Here is a 21899-nt window from a genome sequence, read left to right as displayed (position 1 = left end):
GGTGTGTTTTTTTTTTTTGGATCTGAAGCTTCGTGGAAGTTTTCGGGCCTTATCGGTGCGGCCCGGCCCGGCCCGGCCTGCAGAAAGCACTAACCGCACACGTGTGACGTCCTGACGCGGCCGCGGCTCCAAACCCAAAGGTGAACCCTAGGTCCCTAGCCCCAAATTTCGTTCCCAAATCTCGCCGCCTGCTGCCATCGCATCCGATCCCCTTGCCTCTACTTGGATTGGATCTGTTCACCTCCTCTGCTTCCTCGCCCTTCACGGACATGGCTGCCTCCACCGTCTCCTCCTGCGTTCCACCTTCTCTTCCCGAGTCCGCCGCCGCCTCAGGCTTGGTTCTCCTCGACAGGTGGTGCTACATCGCCGACCTCCCCAACAACACCACCGCCGAGAGCACCACGAGCAGCGGCTTGCCTATCAAGGTGACCTTCCGCGCCGCCCGCCCGCCACTTCTCTCCCACTTTTGTGTCCACTGCCCTGGCCTGGACTTCCGCAAAATAGGGCCCAAGATTGTCGCCACCGACGCAGATCTCGTCCTCCTCCGCGTTCCCATCGACCCCAACAGCACCAACAGAGGATTGGACTGGGACTACTTCGTCTACAGGCCGCGCGCCCAGTGGCTAAATCTGCTACCGAACCCGCACCCCAGGGTGCTCGACGACTCCGCAACTGCCCTCATTAGCCGCGAAGACGGCGCTTGGTATGTCGTTGCTGCTCTCGGTGTTAGGCTCCCCCTGTACGATGGCCGCGCGCTCATTAGGTGGGACTTCGACCTCCACCTGTACAGATCCTCAGATTCCAAAGGGTGGATCTCCAAGCGGTTGTCAGTGAATGAGTTCGAGAGGGACAAGCTTATCCCTTTACCTCGAGCAGTCGACAGGCTGTACCACGAGACGGAGAAGACCATCACAATTGGTGGTGAGCATGGCACGGTCGCCTGGGTGGACCTCTGGCGTGGCATCTTCTTTTGCGACGTGCTCAAGGAATGCCCACTGCTCCAGGATGTCCCACTGCCAGTGCCGGCAAGGGGTGACTGGGATTGCCGCCTCAGACATTGTAACCCCAGCTATTTGCGGGACGTAACTATCAGCCGAAACAAAGACTCGATCAAGTATGTAGAGTTGGAATTCTTGTACCGAGAAGAGCTGAATGCCACCCCTGTTTCCCACACTGACTGGGTGTGCAATAACTCAAGGAAATCCCAGGTCATCCGTGATGGCTGGAAGTCCACAACATGGAACATGGCAATACCGGTTGGTTTGGGGGAGGGCTGGCACCGTGACTGTGTAATTGACGTTAAAGACGTCAACTTGGAGGCTAGTGACCCATGTCTTTCTGATCTCATGGCTATGCTGAGCAGCAAGACCACACGAACATGGAAGGAACTTCCAGTGGCATGCCCCATCCTAAGCATGGATGATGATGTCGTTTACTTGCTTTCTCAAACCAGACCCAGGTACATGGACAAGTTGGCAGTGATATTTGCTATTGATGTGAGGAAGGCAACATTGCAAGGATTGGCTGAGCTTGATGTCCAGAAGAGCACCATTTTCTTCCCGAACTTCTGCACAAGTGAGATCTGCAGGGGTACCTGAGCAGTATTAAGGTAACTTCTGTATGCTGGTAAGTTCCCTTTATGTTTTTATGTGCGACTATATGTATGAATGCCATGCTTGCCATGAGAACTAGTGAATCACTGTGTTGGTACCATTCTGGTTTCAGTAGGGTCTAGAGCTTAGCAAGTTAGTGCATCTAATTCAGGAGCTATGGCTTGATGACAGTGTGATTCAATGGAGGGTTATTGATATGACTTGTTCTGTACAGTGTTGTTGATGTTGTATATCAGTTGATCAAACAAATCCTGGCAATCCAATAAAAATAAGTTTGTGTTAAGCTGAATTTTTGTTGTTTGTGTGCGATCCTTCCTGTGAAATGTTAGCAAAACTGTTATGGAAGTAAACAAGACCACAGCTCAGTTTTCTTTAACTGTGGTGGAGTTCTGTCAATCAATACTAAACAGCTTATATTGAAATAAAAAGAAATATTAAGATTATTTTTATTTTGCTTGAATCGTCCGTACAATACTTATTTGTGTCATTAATTCTTAATCTACTTTGAAATATACTAATATGCCTTAAAACATGATAATTATTTGCTAATACCATCATTGGCATGTTAATACCCTGCATCTCACGAGCCTGGCTTGGGAGAAACGGATTTCAATCTCGTTTCCTGGGAGCCAGGCTCGCTGGCTACTTTTGTATGCCATGGGACAGGCTTAGACCTTCCCCCAGGCAACCAAACGCCCAAAAGCTGCACCCACAGAGCCTGGCTGGGGCATCTGCAGGGAACCAAATGCATTCTTATTGGACATGGTATTGAGTTGTGTTTATGACAGAAACTAAGTTCCTCTGGGTTTTCACTTCAAGAATATTATATTTGACCAAAACAAACATGCATAATTTGTTCTTTTTTTATGTTTCTTTCTATTTTTTGTGCTAGTTACTGATAAACATAAGACTTGTTCTTGTTGGATAAAAATAATAATTCTTGCTGTAGAGAATTTTTTTCTCATTCAAAACATGAGCTATTCTCTTTGATGCAGATAGAAGCGAAGCACTGAAGTGAGCTGAAAAGTAGCTATCAAACAAACTAAACAGGGTAAACCATCTGAGGTGCATGCGAAGAACTGGCTAGGACAAAGAAGCGTCAACCTGTTTGTTGAAACATGGTACAAAGAATCTGGATGCAGACATTGGAGATTGAACTTCTTGAGTTGATTTATGAAAATTATGTGTAATGCAACTATCTGGATTATGTTGCTTGCAGTATGCAGATACAGGTACTTTATTATGTACCAGTGAACTTGTGTGGGCTAAATGTTTTGGTTGAACCATGTTTGTATGTGTTATGATTTGGTTTTAAATTTTTCTGTATGCACATTTTCTCTTTTGTTCCTAGCATCCCACGTAATGTCTATCTAATGGTTTATTGATTTAAATGTACTACTTCCTCAATTTACATTTATTTGTTGATACTGCAGTTCAAAACAAAAGCTGTTATAATATATGACGCTGCGGTTCATAGCAAGCACCGCCGCCCTACCTGCATGACGGCTGCTAGCTGCTTCAGTTCGTCAGCCATTTTGATGGTTCCTGACTACCTGGTGGTGTTGGTTAAGCTCTTCAGCAATCCCCTCTCTGTCTCTGGTACAGCATTTTAGGCCCGTTTGCCTGTAAATAACCTGGGTTCGTCAGGCAAAGATGAGATGATGTTTACTGGCTCGAACTGTGCAAGGGTAAGGTGATGATCCAAGATGCGGTGGTAGCTGTTGTGATTCGTGAGAATCGCATCAGTGTATCTACAGTTGACTTCGATCCTAGGATTTATTTCTGACTAGGTGATGGTCCATGCGATGCTACGCGAAATTAAAAAAAAATCATTCTAAAACTATTGCAAGAAAATAATAGAAACATTTTCAGTAACTAAATACATGGCAAAGATGATGGAAAGAAATGGTACTTAAAATTCTAGTAAAAGCTTTTAAGAATTATCGAGCTAGAGAATGCTATAATAATTCATATTTTTCAATCTGTGATACTAATGTAATACCTCCGTTCCAAATTTCTATTCGTTGTTGACTTTTTCTCGTAACGTTTGATCATTTGTCTTATTAAAAAGTTGTGTAAATATCTTTTATTTTGTTTGTGGCTTACTATTATATTTATTACATGTATACATAAATAAACACTACTTATAAAATACGGACTGGTTTGGTCCAAAGAAAAAATCGTGTGCGCGCCTGCTTGCTAGGCCCCACCACCGTCCGCAGCACCCGCGAGATCTCTGACTCAGATAGGCTCGCGTTGTGCGCGTACCTCTGGGCTAGCCCAGCTGGCCACCACCTTTGGCAGGTGGGCCTCTTGGAGGGCTTTGTCCTTGGTCTTTGTGGATTTCGGCTGTTTTGATTTGGTTTGTGGGCCTTCTTTCCGTTAGGGGTGTATGAGCTTGTTTGAGTGATGTGTTTCTTCTTTACTTTAGCCCATTTCTTCTCTTTATTCACCTATGGGTCCTGCATACAATACTTCACCAAAGCTTGTGGAAATAGTTAGCATTAAACCTCTAAGCCTATGCTGGTGAAGGTTTTCTTAATGTTTGGTATATAAGTTGACGATTCACTTTTGTGATAAGGAGTATGCCACAGAGCAAGCCTGGCCTTGCGTAGGCAGCCCACGCCGCACAGGAGTTGTCTTACAAGGGCGTGCGAAGCCCATGACCAAGCCAAGAATACATGACAAGGAAGACCTCGTCCACGGCATTGCCCCGACCTCTAAGGTTGGGGACCCCCTCCTCTTCTAAAAACATTGTCACCCGATCCCTGGCCTATATAAAGGGAACTAGGCCTTCTCTCTCGATAGATAGACTCTCTTACACACACCCTCGCAACACACAACATTCGCTCGCACGAACACCCACTTGCAAGCACCCCGTTGTAAGCCCCTAAGCATACAATCCAAGGAACATGACTCCTACCGAAGCTGGACGTAGGGACATTCCCGAACTAGTATAATTCTTTGGATCTTGTGTGCTAGCCATCGGAAGTGAGAAGAGCGCGACGTATAATCACTAGTCAGCGGTATGAAACACCAACACACATAGACAAGAAGAACATGGAAGCTCCCCCTATATCTTATAATTCGTGGGGTGCAACAAGTGTGTGTAACAAATAAAATCCATGATACATATGACATGAAAACACTCAACAAGAGATAAGAGTATGCGTGCTATCATGGGCTAGACGGGTCAGCACACACATAAAACATTCATCATCCAATCATGCATATCAAACTATCACAAAGTCACTTAAGTGCATAAGTAAGGTCTACACACACATTAGCACACACTACAAGTTCTCAAGTCCACAAAGGTTCAAATTCCAATTATTACAGAGAAGTTTCTTAGCCAACTGACAGACCAGTCAGACCGGTCTTGCTGACCAGTCAAACCTACTCTACTATGCCAAGTTCTGAAGATGAAGCTTTAATCCTCTTCTTCTCCATCTTGTCATCAAGCATCCATAAAAGGGCCTGGAGAAGATGTAGCTGCAGTCACTGATCCTCATGTCCATGTCCACTCCCTCCTGGTGGGTGCCCTTCCCAATGAGTGCCTTCATGCATCCAATCTATAGGAGAGATAAGATAAGTAGAATCCGGCACTGTGATTTCAGAGAGAGGAGCAAGAGTGCTATCTAACATACCCTGAGTGAATGGAGGAGGAGGAGGAGGTCCAAAGATAGATTGTACTGCAAACTCGGCCGTATCCGAAGCAGGTGGAGGAGCTGCTGCATAGGAAGAACTCGGAATACTGCCACTAGCTGCTGTTGAAGATAAAGCTCCTGAAAAAGACCCAAAGGCAGATGCCGGATAAAAAGGATAAGGACCTTCATGAACACTCAGATATGAGACAAATGCATCGAATCCTCCTGCTGGGTGTGGTTGAAAAGGTGGAGGAGCCAAAGATGAACCACCAGTATCCAGATAGAACATGCTGTAATACTTATCAAAGTACCCGGATGACATGTATCCTTCAATTCTTGCCTCAACTGATGGAATCTGTCTGGAGGTGAAGGATACATGGGAGAGCGAGGAGGTTGAAGATTCATGGAACTGTGCATCATCTTAATGGAATCTCGCTCCTTCTTGCTAGCTCTCCACTATCGTTGTTGTTCCACCTCAATGTCCCTCTGACTCTTATACATGCTAACAAGAAAATTTATGAACCTCTTTATTGGAGACGAGGGCTTCTCATGCTACCTATGAGTGTGGCTGCGCTGCCCAGACCCAAACTGGTCAGACCGGTCCCTGCCTTGGTCACAGCCGGCTGCTGAAACTGCTGCTGCTCAAGCTCTTCTGTCCCTTGTCCTTGCTACTCAGGTTCTATTTCAGCTGGAGGAGATGGAATTCTAGGTGTCTTGCTCACAGGAGGTCTCACTGGCTTGTGCTTCATGTCCCTAGGATATTTAGTCTTTGCTATCTTCTCAATCATATACATGATGTAGGGACTATAGCTGCAAATCTTTTGAGGATTTTCTGATAAATTCTTGATTTCTTGCCAAATAAGGTCACCCACACTAAATTGAGGTTCTCCCGGTTTCAAAGCCACCATTAAGTTCCTTTGGAACAGTGTCACATCAGAAGTATTTCCATCTCTAGGTGTAAGGGTCCTCCTTAATAGCCAGTTTAGAATGGCATAATATGTGTATAGGCTCTTCACTTACCCCTAATCACTTCTCTTAAAAATAAGGACTTTATGAAATTTTTCTTAAACTAAACACATCCTCTCTTCCCCGAATACCAAAACCTTTTTATAAATAGACCTTGCATAAAATACTGGCATGTTGCGTTTGATTGCTCTAGCGATCCCTCTTAAACTTTTCCTTCCGAACCCTTTGAATCAATATTCGAATTCTATTCAAATAGTAACTCCATTAAAACCTATGAAATATTCAAACATTTCCTCTCATCAATTAAACCCTTTAAACCTCCCCAAAAGTTCTAGAAACCTTTTAAAAATATTCCCTTTCTTAAAAAAACCCGAAGCTAATACACAAATCTAATTTGAATATTAATTCTATTCAAAACACCATAAAAACACTAGCCATCATAGTCATGCTCAACTATTTCTAATCTCCAAAACCCTTTCAAAAGCCCCATTCTTATATTTCAAGCCCATACTTTGAATCCCACCCAAATTCGAAATCCAAATTAAATTGGATCTAAAACCCGCATCAAATAAATCAAAAACCCTTCTCTATCTCTCATGGGCCAGCAACACGAATTCCAGCCCGCTTCTCACTTGGCCCAGCTCGCAACCCACCTCTCCTCCACTTTTCGCTGCGGCCTAGCCCGGACTCCCAATCCGCTTGCCTGGCCCATCTCACCACACGGCCCACTCATCCTTCCGCCCTGGCTTGCTCCACCTCCTCGCTATAGCCCACTAACGCAAGCCGGCCTAGCTCATCCGCACCCCGCTCGCCCAGCGCCGCAGCCGGTGACGTTCGTTCCGCCAGCACCTGCCTCCCCCCCACGCCGCCCCGCCGGTTTTTAACCTAGCGCTTTTGACACGGGTTTTGGCCTTGCCCAAGATACATGAATTATAATATAATAAAATAATATTGATAGCTAAATTCCATTTAAATATGAAATAAATAAAGAACTATGAAATCAATCAATATAATCTCATATCAGCCATGAGAGATAAAAATATGTGCATGTATGGTCGTAAGAACTGTAGCATAGTATATGTACCGCTTACGCATGACTAAGACTAGCGGTAGGGGTATACGACCAATCGATATACCATCACTTTACACGTGTAGACATATGCATGTGATCAAGAATTCTATGGCTAGCTAAATAGTTAGTCAACTAAAGAAATTTAAACAATCTACACGACACTCGTCGAATGAATGAAAAGAATCTTTACCTATTATTAAAGCAAGTAACGCCTCTGCCTGGGTTTTCGTACGTCGTGGTCATTTTGCAAAAAAACCCCTGACGTTTTATGTAATCAACCCGCAGTCCATTATTATGAATAGTCTGGGTGTCGGATTGAAAAAGGAGGAAAGAGAGGGGGTTTATAGGGAAAGTTCTTCTCTAAATTACGCCGCCACCCCCCCACAAACCCACCCCATCTGCGCCACCCACGGTTTGGTGCCGTCGCAGATCGGAGTGCCCCATCGCTCCCCCCCGGTGAGCGGCGCGCGGGGTGGGAGATTGACGGCGGTGGGGCAGCGGTGGGGCGTCGCGACCTCCGCTCCCGTCTCCGCCTCCCCCCTCCCTCCATCGCGCCTGCTCCATCTCGGCCTCGGCGCCCCCGCGCGGGAGGCGGCGTGGATTGGCGGCGGCGGCCGCTGCCGCGCCGCGACTCCAGCGGTTCGAGCCGACCCGGCCTCGATCCGCGCCGGTGCCCGGCGGCCGCGCCCCTGTCTCCGGGGGGCACGTGTTCTGGCGGACGGAGAAGGATGAGGACGAGAGGGGCCTCGAGGCAACGGAGGCCGCCGTGCGCGTGGTCGCCACGTCCGACTGCATCGAGGAGGATAACACGGCGGCCGCATCCACGGCGGTGTCCCTGGCACGCGTGATGCGCCGAGCCGCAGCTCGCGGAGCTGGTTCGCCTCATCGGCTCCGCCGACTTGAAGAGCGGGCTTGACAGGGGCACCAGGGCGGCGGGGCTGTCGTGCCTCGTGGCCGTCACGGCGACGCGGCGGGGCCCCGACTCCGGCCTTCCCTATCGATCCATGGAGAGGATGCACATCAGCGACCTCCCTAACTTGCTTGTTCAGCAAAAACTTCTTTACCCATTTCGGAAGCAGGTAAATGTTTTGTTGTCTTTTGGTGCTCCTTTGGCTCTTAATTTGGGATGTTCAAAGAGCATGCTGAAGTGAGCTTTTACCTTTTAGGTGGGTGGCTCTGTTTTATCAGCCAAACTTGCACTAGAAAGGGGATGGGCTATCAACATTGGTGGAGGCCATCACTGTTCAGCAGAGGAAGGGGGTGGATTTTGTGCATATGCTGATATTTCCCTGTGCATCCATTTTGCTTTCGTCCGTTTAAATATTTCAAGGTAGGATAACTATTCAGCTGTACTAGACATCTACAGCATATCTCCTGTAACTATATGCACTGATAACTGATAAGTATGTTGACCTATCATTATGCTTCCTTTTTTCTGTAATGCAAAAAAGGCAGTTCCCTTGGCATTATAATTTATCACTGTCTGCTAAAAGTACTCTAAGGAATGATGGAAACTATTGATATGAGACTATGATAGAGCTATCTTTATTTCATGAGTCACTCACTCACTCTTCTCATTTTCAGAGTAATGATCATTGATCTAGATGCTCACCAAGGAAATGGTCATGAAAAAGACTTTGGCGGTGATGGTGAGAGGCTGAGTGCTCTATTATTTTCTTGTTCATACTTTTGTACGTGCTACTATTTCATGGCTCGTTGGCATTTATTCTTCATTTGCAGGAAGGGTTTACACTTTGGACATGTACAATTCTGGAATATATCCTTTTGTAAGTACTTAACCCTGTTAACCCTGAAACGGTTCCTACATCTATCACCATGATACCTCCTTCCTGAGGCTGTTCATTAACTTATTATAAAGTATAAATAACAAATGTGTACTGCTGTTTGATATTTAGCTAATCTCTGCACCCCCCCTCCCTTCTGAATTTCTTGTTTTTTTTTCTTGCTGATAGTGCATATATTTCATTCTGAGAAATATAAATTATTATCATGGGATTTTGTCTACCACATATGGCATACCAAGTTCTGCATCCTGCAGGGCACTGGAACTTAATACTTGTAAGTTGTACGACATAAGAACAGGACAGCTAGCTTTGTCTGTGTGACTGACATTGATAATTCTGTATCTTTCAAGTCAGTCTTCTGCATTGCAATTAACTCCAAACTGAAGTTAAATGTTCATTTGTAATAAACAAAAAATGCTATATTAATTCCCTGAACTTTTACATTGCATCTGGTCTCAGCCTGAACTGCAAAATTGAGAATTGTGCTTCATAGTTCCTATACCCTAAACTTTCCCCCGTTAGTGGTGCAAGAGAGTTGGGAGAGCGGGATGGAGGGCTGTGCCGTATTTGTGCTCTATTTTGGTTTTCGGGTGGGGTTCATCCAACTTTGGGGGGGGGGGGTATTTGCATACCTATTGGAAGTTTTGGGTGCAGTATATCCAGTTTTGTAACTTAGGAGGTTCAGCAGATGCACTGTTAACCTTCAGAGCGCATGAAGGCCTATCCATAAAAAATGTGCCTGGTCCATTTTTGTTCCTTTTCTTTTTTAGTATAAAGGGACATCATTTTGTTTCAGGATCATGTGGCTAAGAAATACATTGATCAAAAGGTCAAGTTAGATGTAATTAACATAATTTTTATGCATATGTAAGAATTATGGAAATATGTTACTCTTTTATTTATCCCACTTAAATTAAGCAAAATTAAACTTGTCTCTGCTGACGCAGAGCCGGGCTGTTCCAACCGCCCGTTCACCACCATCAGACGCGTGGGCCCGAGCAAGCCTGACGCCATCAGCCGTCATCCACCCCTCTCTTCCATCGCGTGCGCCTGGTCCACATGAACCCATGACACAGCAGCGCCCCCAGTCCACCGCCCTGATCCACCGATCCACGGCAAAGTGCCGAGGCCAGACCCCACCTCACGTGTAAGCCTGTGTGAATTTGCTAGATCCACTCAGTTAATGTACACAATCATTCACTAGAGCCCTTCTCTTTTTCCAAAAATTCTCCAAAATTCTTCAAAAATACTAGGAGATATCATAAACCTACCCATGCTTTACTTTGACACTGTTCATTTCAAATCATGTTATCCATACACTCCTCATTTTCTCCAATAGAAAAACTCCTCTTCTGTGTACACAAGAATTTGCGCATTGGTCGTTCTTCTCCCAAAAATTCCCAGAAAATTCCTAAAAATACTACAAAGCCATTCAAGCCTATTCATACCTTTCTTTTCTATAGTTCACCTTATATGAGTCCCTCTTCTATCTTTTACTATGATCTTAGAGCCCAACTTTATTAGGAAGAGATGCCGCACCGCCTCCACCCGTCATAAGGCTGAAGGCCTCGGGTCGAAGTCAAGTGCGTCGTGCGGCCTTTAGCCACTATTACCCACGACTGCAATAGCACCAAGCTGGTTGTTCCTCGCTACCCTATCGACGTCGCTAACCCTATCGCTGCCACGCACCTGCTTGATCTTTCATAGGCCCCACCTATTGCCGGGTGACTATCACCAGGTCAGGTCGAAGCGGTGTCCGTCAAGCAAGCTCTCAAGTTCTGCTCCTAAAAGAAACTTGCCGAACTCCACCGGCCATAGGGCTGAGCCCCGAGACAAAGCCAAGTTTATCATACAAGTTTCCATTTCTACCACCCAGCACCCAAATCATATCTAAGGTCCATTCTAGCTGAGATGCTACCCGATTAAAAGCCTAATCCTTAACCAAACATAGCCGTCATGCTGCCCAATAAAAATCCCAGATATCATCTCGGCATAGTCATTATGCCACCCAATCTAAAACCAGAGATACCACCCCACCTAAGCCGTTATGCAACTTGATCAAAATCTCAATTATTGCCCAAACCTAGCCGTTGTGCCGCTCGACCAAAACCCTAAACAACCATAGGCAATTGATCATTAAATTCTCTAGAATTTCCTAAAAATCTGGCCTCCCAACCCATTAATTATTTTTCAAATATCCAAGAATTCACCTTTAATTATAAGGTAATTCCCAAAATATTCATCCTTTTCCTTTCTTTTCATTTCTTAGGAATTGATTGGAGTATTGTTTTATTGATTATTATTTTATATGCGTTTGTCAGACGATAGACGACTAGGCTTTGCCCAAGCTAAGGATCCAGAAGGGCTCAAAGCCAAGAACCCTTGTCGCCCTAGGAGACGTTAAGGATTCTTCGATAAAGGCAAGTCCGAACTCCTAGGGCATACTTTATCCCATTAAGTGCAAGAGTAATAACATGACCACCTTAAAATGGATTGCATTGTTTTCCAAATTATTTCTCTAGGATACGTGCCGGCTAGATTCCCCCTTTTTGCTATTAAAATGCCACAAGCCACACCACCCCAGAAAAACCACCTGTCCTTCCAACCCTCCCTATAATAGATATGCTAGGCAAGTTGAGTCACGTCCCATAAATGGAAATAAAACCTGGTTGGATTCTCTCTAAGGATCTAACACCCCACCTTAAATATTTATGTTTTTATAAAAAGACTTATGAAGGGTTTTTCCTTTGGGAATGCATGAGTTAATTATAAAATGATAGTAACTAAACCCCTAGGGTGTATATTGAACCTGCGGGTAAGAGGATAGCCTCTATGGAGGACATGCTGCCCTGACGCTTAACCTGGTCATGTAAGGACCGGTTCATTGGGATAGTCTTTCTTGTGACATGTATTGGCATATGTGCCAAAAAGGTACAACATTCAGGAGTGCCTATTCATGTGAGGCCTTGATTCGAACCCTGCTAGCTGAACCTAGTCATCCATCCTAAGGGGCCAAGGTGGGCAACGGGTATGCTGGAGCAGGAACTTTGCATAGTCCCAAGTTCGGTTGGCACGAGTTGACTATTTGGAGGGTCGAAGACCCTAAGGGCCGGAGGCCCTATTTTATATATTTGTGCACATTTTCCGGGATTGGATTTGCGTAGCGGATGGTTAGTGGCCCCTGTTTAGATCCCAATATATCTGTGGATGGACCTAGAGAATGCTATATAGAGATAGACACGGGCGGGCATGGGCCTCGTAGGTCAGTACTGCCTAGGAACAAGGTATGGACTGATCGAACGTATGGATATGTACACATCTGTGCAAAGTTTTGATCTATCGATAGTCGAGGTTCATGGTTACGAGCCCACTTTGTTAAAGCCCCCATGATTAGTCTTTGGGTGGGAATTAGTGTACTAAATATGCTGGATGAAGGTCATGGACCGAACTCCAGAACTAAAACCTGAGGACTGGTAGGGGAGGTAGTCTTCCGCCTTGAGGACCACAACTTTCATTATATAATATAATAATAACCTATTAGAGAGTCTTTATAAAACTCACCATTTTAAATCTACTTGCATATGTGAGATGCTTTAGGCATAGGTTTTGCCTCTCAACCATATTCCTTAACCACCTCCCATATTGTATTTAATATACTAGTTAAGGTTGGGATTTGCTACCAACCATAAGTGTACTCAGCTTTTCTTTCATCATATAAGTCTCCACGTGTTTTAGACCATCTTGCTAGTGGATGGGCACCTACGCTTCCCTTCACTGCGCTAAGGTGAAAACCTTCCTTTTATTAAATTATACACCTTTTATTGCTTAAAATACTGAACTGTGATGGTAACTGAGCCTACTGATCCAAGGACTAATACAAGTGATCAGCGGGACTCCCAGAGGGAGGTTCCCACAGAAGATATGCTCAATATAATGTTTTTTGTTTTTATTCCCTTGATATATTGCTATAAAAATTTAGAAAAAAAATTTGTTGATACAAACTATTTTCCTGTTTCATTATGTCAATGGCATTCGAGGCCATGTGAGCCGAATTCCTTGTCGTCCCCTGCCATTTCCAAGGAAATATTGCTTATAGAAATCTCTCTCATTGTGAACAAGTTATCTAATATACAGGAAAAAAACCATCAGATATAGGACTATAGGTGTCATTAGTCACAACCCTAGTTCTTTCTTAAATCATGTTCTGCTCCAATTTCACTGCCTCCGCACAGCTTGTCATGCCACTGCCACTTATTCTCACTTCCTGCTTACTAATTTAATGCACGTGCAATGCTACATCTACAGGAAAAATAAATTTAGAATCGCGCCAACCAATGTCACTAGCCTAAAACCACGCGCTTGCTATGTAAATTTTACACGTAGGAGCTACGATTCTCCAAAGAAATCCTCTCTAAATCATGAAAATTTGGTGCTATATATAAATCAATACATGAAATTCAAACATGAAAACCTCATATACATTTTTTCCGAGTAAGGAGAGTGCTTTTTATAATTTTATTGATTACTTAGAGTATCATTACAATCTTAAGCAACCAATTGCTCGACACACACCAGCACATGCTCACGGCATACAGCATAATGGACCAAGCATTTAGCTAGTTGAGCGAGCTCATGGGCAACTACATTCTACTCTCTCCCTACAAGTTTAATAACCAACTTTGGTATACGGTCCCAAAACTCCCAAGGCCTCACGAAATATGAAACCTGATGAAGTTCAATGCAAACATGATTTGGTTGGAATATTGGAGGTAGAGGTGAAGTCGATCTCCTTAATCTTAATAATAGTGCCTCTTTGGTCCACTTCAAAGCTTTTTTTAAGGCAAACTGTGGGGGAGTTCCTCACAACACTTCGATTTTATAAATTAATAAAAGGCGCGGAGCACATACAGAGGGAGGAGGGGGGAGGGGGAGGGGGAAGAAGGAGAAGGTATTACAAAAATAGAATCTAGCCATTGAATAAATAAAAGCTTTCAATTACTGATTGCAAGTCCTTCCCAGTGCGCTTCTTCTTGGGCTCCTCCATCTTCTTGTGGATCTCTTTAGGAAGTTGCTTTAACATCAGCTTGATTACATTCTTTGTTGTTGAACTTGGAAAGGTCATCCTCATCAGGCATTGTAGTCAAATGTATCCTCTTCCTCTTTCCTAATGGAGTCACCAAAATGTGTGTTGATGCAAATTTGGTCACATACTAAAAGTACTAGAACTTGTGAATTAGAAATGGATCTTGGCGTGAATCTACAAAAATAGGCACAACCTGTTTTCTAAAATAGGCCAGACTAGTTTTTTTAAGTTTCATCATGCATGAAAACCTATGAAATCCTGCTTGGGAGGGCGGGAGGGATCCCATCAGGGCTGGTGCACCTAGCCTTGCTCTAGAATTGGTAGGACAGCTAAAATGTACTCATGCAATGTAAAGATGATGGAAGAACAGCAAGCATGGGCTTGAAAAAGTAATTGTTTAGAAAAAGATAAAATGTTAAAATGTAGTAGATTTTTTTGTGGTTGATCGATTAGATCCCTTCAACTAGTCATGTCCAAACCAAATAGTTAGGCATGAAACTGTATCTGGCTATGAATAGTCCCCCAGGAATCCTTTGAATAATCCTTCTTGTTATTGCATTGGAAGCATGGACAACATATGAACCCATTCTCTGGCTTGTTCGCTTTGACCACTTCGAGAAAATAATGCAAGCCATCAATAAACACCTTGCTCCATCTGTCTGCATTATACATCCATTGCCGGTCCATCTGCATCGTATTACGTATGAAAATGGATTACACTTGAAAATAGATTACGCGTGAAAATTGATTACGCATGAACAAGGATTACACTTGAAAATGGATTACGCGTGAAAATAGATTACACTTGAAAATTGATTACATATGAAATTGGATTCACGATTGAAAGCATATCAAATGTTGTAGTGCAAATAATGTTGAAAGTTTAGATATAGATACAAATACACATATTTAAATTAAAGATCGAAACAACATGATACAACACGACAAGCCATCCATTGGTTATTATCTAGGAGGATTTTAAGCATACTTGGGCGGTGAAGACGAATGTTCCGCTGACCCAACCTCATCCTGTGGTTTATTTGTGAGGCCTGAAATGGTAGTACTAAGTGGACGTGAAACACCCGGGACTGAGGGTGGAGCATAACGACCACCAAAAGGAGGTTCCTGATCTGCTGCAACAGCATCTTCATGACATTTCTGCAAATAACGAAGCATTGCTTTCTCCAACGTGCTCATTTTCTTCGGCTTATCCTGAGGGCCAACTATGATTTTTACCCTTGCCGAAAGAGGAACGACGATCACCCCCACCATCGCCACTTCCTCCAGTAGCAGAAGTCATCTATGTACAAAAATTCTTACCTTAGCACTGCAGAACTTGTTGAACTTGAAGACCGTGATCATCTCGGCGAGCATGGTCTCAATTGGGCGGCACCGTACTTCGTCATGGAAGAGCTTCAATTTTACGAGAAAGGGGACACAGTCTTCCACGATGTCTGTTGATACTCTTTCTCGTAAAATTGAAGCTCCTCCTTGACGTTCGTTGCTGCTCCACGGAGAACATGCTTACCAAGATGAACACGATATGCCTGCAGAACTTGTTGAACTTGAAGACCGTGATCATCTAGCGAGCATGTTCTCAACTGGGTGGCACCACACTTCGTCATGGAAGAGGTTCGATTCTACGAAAAAGGGGACACAGTCACGATGTCCATATCCACTCTTTCTCGTAGAATCGGACCTCCTCCTTGACATACATTGCTGCTCGGCGGAGAACATTCTCACCGAGATGAACACGGTATGCAAGTTCAACAAGTATGGATTTGAAAAATCATATTGAATTTAACAAGATAAACCGTCTAGACAAGGTAGCATCATTCTTAAACCACTCCAAGAATACATACTATAAATGACACATCAATCTTCCTCACATTATAGCTCAAAATACCTCTCCATTTTCTACTTCATGACATTCTAGCAAATAAACTATCCATCTCCAAAGCATAAATCAAAGCGTAACACGAGGATGAAGTAGCAAACCTTCACAACACTTGTGTTGGATGAGTGAAATTTCCACGAAAATGAGGGGAAAAAATTTGGGTAGCACCTCCCTTGCTTCGGCACCACCGGAGAGTAGGTGAAGCTCAACTCTCTGTCTTTGTGGTGGACTGGCTCGGGCTGGAGGAGGAAGAAAGGCCTCTGTCTTGGTATATAATAGGGATGAGTTTTTATCCCGGTTAAAAACTCCAACCGAGATAAAAAGGAACACCTTTTGTCCTGGTTGGAAGTTTACTCCCGGTTGGAGGTTCCAACCGGATAAAAGGTCCACCCTTTTGTGCACCCGACACCCCGGAAGTAGTCGTTACAACCGGGACTAAAGGGGGGCCTTTAGTCCCGGTTGCAAATACCAACCAGGAGTAAATCTCCCCTCCATTCTTACCTACCATGGTGCACTCCCTTTTCTCCTGGGTCTACTTTAAATCGGGATAAAAGGGGTCGCATCGAAAGTCAGTTCTCTACTAGTGATACGTGTATTTATAAGGGTGGGTGTGTGCATGCGTATAGTTGCCATGCGTTTCGAAGAAAAAAAAGTGTGAATACAACGGTACATCGACGAAATGAAACAAATGTGCATCAGGCGTTGATTCGTTGCAACGATTGCGTAAGGTTAAATCCATTTTGCCCAATCATACGTCTATAGATGCAAAATGAACCAAACAATGTAGTTTTGCAGCAATCCCTTTGACTAGAATCAATGTTAACAAATAAAACTTACAATACAATTAACGAACACATATGCATATGTATATAGGGTTAAATCCTCCCCAGCTCCACTGAATAGCGGTCGAGCAATCAGTACTATACATACAAACGTGCATACAAGAGTGACATGTGCCCATCAACTGGAAATATATATTGGAGTAGCTAGCATATATGGATGAGGTTAAGTAATTAGAACTCTACGTTGGCCTGGTAGGTTGCGGACTTGATGGTGGGCCTCTTCTTGGGCGAGATGCTGTCGAGGACGAGCGCGCAGTGCACGTTGACCTTGACCTGCCGGAGGTCGACGGTGCCGAGTCGCAGCTCGACGGGGACGCTGACGAAGACGTCGAGCGGGATGTCCCCGAGCTTCTCGCTCTCCTCCAGCGCCTGCTGCAGGCCGGAGCCGAACCCCTGGCGTCCCTCCATGGAGATGTCCATGACGGTGACGTTCTTGTAGCCCTGGAAGAAGGCCGGGAGCTTCCCTGAGCACAGCGGCGTGCCCCGGTAGGAGACCACGGTGTGGGACCCCTCGCCGTACTTGATGCCGATCATGTCGTTGGGGTTTTCGGCGCGCACGGCGGCCGTGAGCTTCACGTACAGCGTCAGGTCCTTGGAGCTGAAGTCGAACTGCGACACCGACATGTTGCTGACCGAGTAGGACGGCGCCTTGGGCTTGTACACGAAGAAGAAGTAGGCCGCCGTGCCGGCCAGCGCCGCCACGATCAGGAGCAGGAAGCAGCAGCACCAGCACAGGCACCCGCAGCAGCCGCCCTTGTCCTCGTCCTCAGGGCCATGGATTATAATTTATATATATATATATAGGCCTCCGCTATTCGGTACCCAGGGTACAGAATAGTTATTCGGTACCCGAGTCCACCCGCGCACAGCCCCCGCACGAGTCTCCGCACCTCCCCAGTCGCGTTTTTTTTCGGTGCGAGCGCCTCGCCCGCCTCGCCTCCTCCGTGCGCAACGCCGCCAAGTACTTCCCGCAGCTCGCCGGATCCTCCGCCACCCTCGCCGAGGTTGAGGTCTCCGGCGTGCTCGCCGAGTCCGTGGCCGCCATCGCGTCGGCCTTCGATGCCGTGTTCTCGGCCGTCGCTTCCATCTCGTCGGCCGCGACCATCGCCGTCGCGTCTTCGTCCAAGAAGCCATCAGCGAGCCTCATCTCTCTGGTCACGAGGAGCAGCAAGGCGGCTGCTGCCTCCTCCGACGAGGACAAGGAGATGGCAGCGCTCGACAGGTTGGAAGGACTCGACGAATGCATCGCCAACATGGAAGCCGGGAGTGACAAGGTGTTCAGGAGCATCCTGCAAACCAGGGTCGCACTCCTGAACATACACACCCAAACATTGCTGATATAATTTGGACAAGGTGTGAGAATATGTAAGAATTAGCTTAAAGGATCGCATCCCTATGCAGTGTTCGGTACATGATTTCAGTTGTGCTTGTTTCAAGATGGATAATGTGATGTTGCAGACTGAGGAAATGTGTCCCCAGCCATTTTTCAACTCACGCTAACATGAGAAAACTGATGATTAGGTTCCACTCATATGCAGTAGCAGCTTGTTTTCACTGAAATAGTTTGTTTCTTTGAATTTCTGTGCTGCTTAGAGGCTTAAAAATGTTTCTATCCCTCCCTCTGTCCCTCAACGTGCAAAGAGACAAAATCAGTATTAGCAATAATCGAGCTCTTGTTTTACTGTGGAAATATTTGGCGTAATTTTATCTAGAGTAACAGAGCATCACAAACACGAAAAGTAAAAGGCGTACATCCACAAATATGGCACTTCAGATATACGACAAAAAAGGTGAAACCTTGTGCTACATTACTGGTGTCACATTTCCATTGCAGTAGCAAGAGGAAAGCAATAGTGATAGGAAAGCCAGGTGCAGCGGCCTCGTAGGAGAGGCATACATGCTTAAAACAGAACAAAAAACTACATCAAGACATGTCTCCTCAAAAGTGTACTACATGGTAACAAATGACTCCAGCCACACCTATCTCGCGAGCCAATTCTCGCATAAGCTTTGCGAACCGCCAATTGCCCCGACAAGATACACAACATTTCAGAAGACTATTCAAGTAGACATAGAATGTGAAATCTGTAGAGGTACAAATGAATAAAAATTGAAATAGGAAAAGGTTGTAATGAAACAAAAAAAATTGATAGAAAAAAGGGTGATGATCATCTCGACGGTATTGAAGTATTTCGTCAGGCAGCGTGACAATCTTGTTCTGCTTATGAAAAGTGAGGTAGTACAATGTCTCAGCATGCAGCTCTTTGGATCGATCCTGAAATTAAATACATATAGGCATGCAAAGTGAGAAATGACATACCAAAAAAGATCTTTTTCATTGCCTGGTGAGAATGTGCGTGAAAGCAAGATCTTTTTCATTGCCTGGTGAGGTTCATAATTGCAGTCTTTCTTCTGTTTCATGTTTAGCAGTTACAATAGCCTATGGTAGTTCTGCCAACTTCAAGACCCACTTTTAAAAAAATAGTTAAACAAGTAAAACTTATAAGGAGCTAGTCATGTGCTAGGATTTTATATACAAATACTTAGATGTATCTAATGCACCAAACAGGGCAGCACAGGAAGCCGCAACATGCTAGCTATTTGGTAGTTCCTTTTGTTTTTGTGTTGTGAGTAGTTCCTTTCTCCTTCCAAACATGATGAAGTGAGTATTAAATTATAAATATGGATTTGATCTTTTGATGGGATCTACTTTATACTACTATTTGCTGGTAGCCATGCTTAGCAATTTAGTAGCCCTGACAAAGAGGAATAACAAGGCATGTGGTGCAACAGTTAAGAATATTCTCGGCAATAATTGTTAATTTTTATGTGAGTTCTGACATTAACTTTTTGATGTTACTATGTGTACCATGTGATGTCTTCTCTAATGGTTTATGTTCAATGCATCAACTCTGGCCTTTCTGTTGATTCCACTTCTCCAGACTCCAATGGATATTGCTCACATAAGCAGGAAACGTGGATATTGCTCACATAGCAAATGAATGTTTATATACTGTATTAACTAATGCACTAAAACCTCAAGGACATGTGGACATGCCTAATTTGATCAAGCGGTTATCAAGACACCAATTTCATGAATATAATGTTAAATAACAGAAGCATATTGTGGAAGAAAGGACCTTCTAGTTGAGCAGTCACATAGTCATGCCTGCCGAAGATGCTTTGACCCTCTCTCCAATCTGCACACACAGGGAAATTAGTAATGAATAATAGAGTAATCATGTGCACGTCACTAAATTAGGTTCCTCATTGCAAATAACAAATGTACTGGCAAAGACACCTATGCTGATGTACTCATGATCTGCACTGAGAATTGAAAAAAATATTACAAATTTTTCAGACTACACAGTACACACAAGTGCCAGAGATAACTGAGAACAAAGAAATCAAGTATTGAATGCAAATGGCAATCAAACTGACATTTCGAAAAAAACAAATAACATTGCTCACAAAACAAATAATTGTTTATATATTATAATTACTAATGCACTAAATCTGAAGGACATATGGTTGTTCACAAAACAAATGATTGCTCACTAAACGTCTGTTCGTCTCCCCAACGTCAGTTTTGTGCGACGTGCGGTGAACCAGGTGAAAACCCATGCGAAGGAGAGGACCTAGCTTGGAGTGGTTCTTGAAGGAGTTTGCAGAACATATCTTCACTCACATGAGAGTTTAGGAGTAGGAATCAATTAATCACTCAGATGATAAGAGAAGAAAAATTAGAATACCAAAATCAGAATAGGAAATCTATGCATCACTGGCTAGAGTGGTTCCTATCAGCATTCTTAAGAGAAATAATAGATCTAACTGGAAAAATTATAAATCCAATTCAAAATTGATTACACGCTAAGCCCAACATATCCAGACACAAATCATGATATCCTATTCATTAGAAAGATGATAGCTGTGTTGAGGAGCCTGGTCGCAATTCCCATTACCAGAAATTATCAAACATAAGAACAATTGTAAAGTTCAACAAGCCTAAAGAGCTCAAATTATGGAATATGAAAAATAAGAATAGGGATATGAAAAATAAGAACCTCTCGTGCTTTGTCCAGTACGGATTCGATGTTGCTGTTCTTGGTCTTGCACAAGATGATGCGTCACTAGCATCAATCATGTGCTGGCTGTCGCTAGATCTGTGTTGCCCGCATCATTAAGGATCCCTGCCAGCAAGGCTGTCAGGCAGCTTGCCCACCGAGCAAGCCATCGGCTGCGCCATGTAGCAGTTGCTGCGCAGCCGAAACAAGCAAATCGACTGCTTGAAGCATCAATGTTAGCACAAAATGGAATCAGCACTGGGATGAAGAAGTAGGGTCTGGGACGGCGGGCCCGAAGTCTGCAGTATCTCTCCGGTCCAGGTCTCTCTTCCGCATTTGTCATCCTGGCCGCGCCTTTGTACACCCTTGAAGCTCATTGCTCTCGGCCTCTTACCTAGCCCCTAAGGCTTCAATCTGCAGGCATACAGAAGAGAAATGAGTTTGAGAATTTAATAAGTCATTCACGAGATCAACAAATGGCAACAGCATCCATGAACCGAAGATTCACTTGCAAGATAAAAAACAACAAAACAAACAAACAAGGCAAGGTAAGAGTTGTCTGTTTCTTCTACACTAATATAGAACAATTATAATTCCTACATTACTGGGAGATTTCATTGGAGGATTGCAATTGGACTAGCGAGAGTGTATACATGTCTAAGAAAACATATAGGTTGTATTATAACACTAGCAGCATCGTAGAACATCTGGTTTTCATCAATTAGTTCAGACTTAGAAAAATAGAAACTTAAACCAAATATTCTGTCCAGCTCAATTGACATTTACAGGTTACAAAAACAAGAATCCAATAATCTGGATCACAAATTCACAATACAAGCTCCGGCACCAACCCATGATGCAGAATCTCAGGGAGCAACTCAAATCGACTATGTAGATATGGTTCTGACTT

General features: G+C 44.2%; 3 protein-coding genes and 1 long non-coding RNA gene across 7 annotated transcripts; 2 read left to right on the top strand and 2 right to left on the bottom strand.

Annotated features, from left to right (window-relative positions):
- The first annotated feature begins 109 nt into the window (after positions 1-109).
- Positions 110-3004, top strand: LOC101753625. Of its 4 annotated transcripts, none has more exons than XM_004961022.3 (2): positions 110-1609; positions 2613-3004. In XM_004961022.3, exon 1 carries the CDS (start codon positions 270-272, stop codon positions 1596-1598), a length of 1329 nt encoding a protein of 442 aa, XP_004961079.1. In that variant the 5' UTR covers positions 110-269; the 3' UTR covers positions 1599-1609; positions 2613-3004. The 4 variants fall into 4 exon arrangements, with proteins under 4 accessions (XP_004961079.1, XP_012700429.1, XP_004961078.1 ...); XM_012844975.2 differs by having other exon boundaries at positions 110-1626; XM_004961021.3 differs by having other exon boundaries at positions 111-1609; positions 2609-3004.
- A 5298-nt stretch (positions 3005-8302) lies between these two features.
- Positions 8303-9974, top strand: LOC101753359 (histone deacetylase 2-like). Its single transcript, XM_012844467.1, has 5 exons — positions 8303-8377; positions 8465-8628; positions 8883-8947; positions 9039-9085; positions 9900-9974. The coding sequence occupies exons 1-5, from the start codon at positions 8303-8305 to the stop codon at positions 9972-9974; spliced, it is 426 nt and encodes a 141-aa protein (XP_012699921.1).
- Positions 9975-16883: 6909 nt separating this feature from the next.
- On the bottom strand, positions 16884-18171 carry LOC101778109 (NDR1/HIN1-like protein 6). The gene is made up of 2 exons (XM_004963503.3): positions 17863-18171; positions 16884-17690 (listed from the first exon to the last, which is right to left on the bottom strand). The coding sequence occupies exons 1-2, from the start codon at positions 18169-18171 to the stop codon at positions 17097-17099; spliced, it is 903 nt and encodes a 300-aa protein (XP_004963560.1). The 3' UTR covers positions 16884-17096.
- Positions 18172-18702: 531 nt separating this feature from the next.
- LOC101753079 lies at positions 18703-20983 on the bottom strand. The gene is made up of 3 exons (XR_002677063.1): positions 20484-20983; positions 20066-20125; positions 18703-19200 (listed from the first exon to the last, which is right to left on the bottom strand). It is a non-coding gene; the product is annotated as an uncharacterized LOC101753079 (long non-coding RNA).
- Between the last annotated feature and the right edge of the window lie 916 nt (positions 20984-21899).

Source organism: Setaria italica, chromosome III (genome assembly GCF_000263155.2).
Source record: "Setaria italica strain Yugu1 chromosome III, Setaria_italica_v2.0, whole genome shotgun sequence".
In the NCBI taxonomy this organism is placed as follows: domain Eukaryota; kingdom Viridiplantae; phylum Streptophyta; class Magnoliopsida; order Poales; family Poaceae; genus Setaria; species Setaria italica.
The sequence above is the reverse complement of the archived record's forward strand: the minus strand, read 5'-3'. Positions and strand labels throughout refer to the sequence as shown.

What these genes read in the sequence shown, in the direction of transcription:
- LOC101753625 (XM_004961022.3), top strand. Translation starts at nt 270, where the DNA reads ATGGCTGCCTCCACCGTCTCCTCCTGCGTTCCACCTTCTCTTCCCGAG.
- LOC101753359 (XM_012844467.1), top strand. Translation starts at nt 8,303, where the DNA reads ATGGAGAGGATGCACATCAGCGACCTCCCTAACTTGCTTGTTCAGCAA. An exon ending in TTTACCCATTTCGGAAGCAG is followed by an intron (nt 8,378 to 8,464) that starts GTAAATGTTTTG and finishes TTTACCTTTTAG; the next exon opens with GTGGGTGGCTCTGTTTTATC. An exon ending in ATTCTGGAATATATCCTTTT is followed by an intron (nt 9,086 to 9,899) that starts GTAAGTACTTAA and finishes ATTTTGTTTCAG; the next exon opens with GATCATGTGGCTAAGAAATA.
- LOC101778109 (XM_004963503.3), bottom strand. Translation starts at nt 18,171, where the DNA reads ATGCATTCGTCGAGTCCTTCCAACCTGTCGAGCGCTGCCATCTCCTTG. An exon ending in CGGCGTTGCGCACGGAGGAG is followed by an intron (nt 17,691 to 17,862) that starts GCGAGGCGGGCG and finishes CATGGCCCTGAG; the next exon opens with GACGAGGACAAGGGCGGCTG.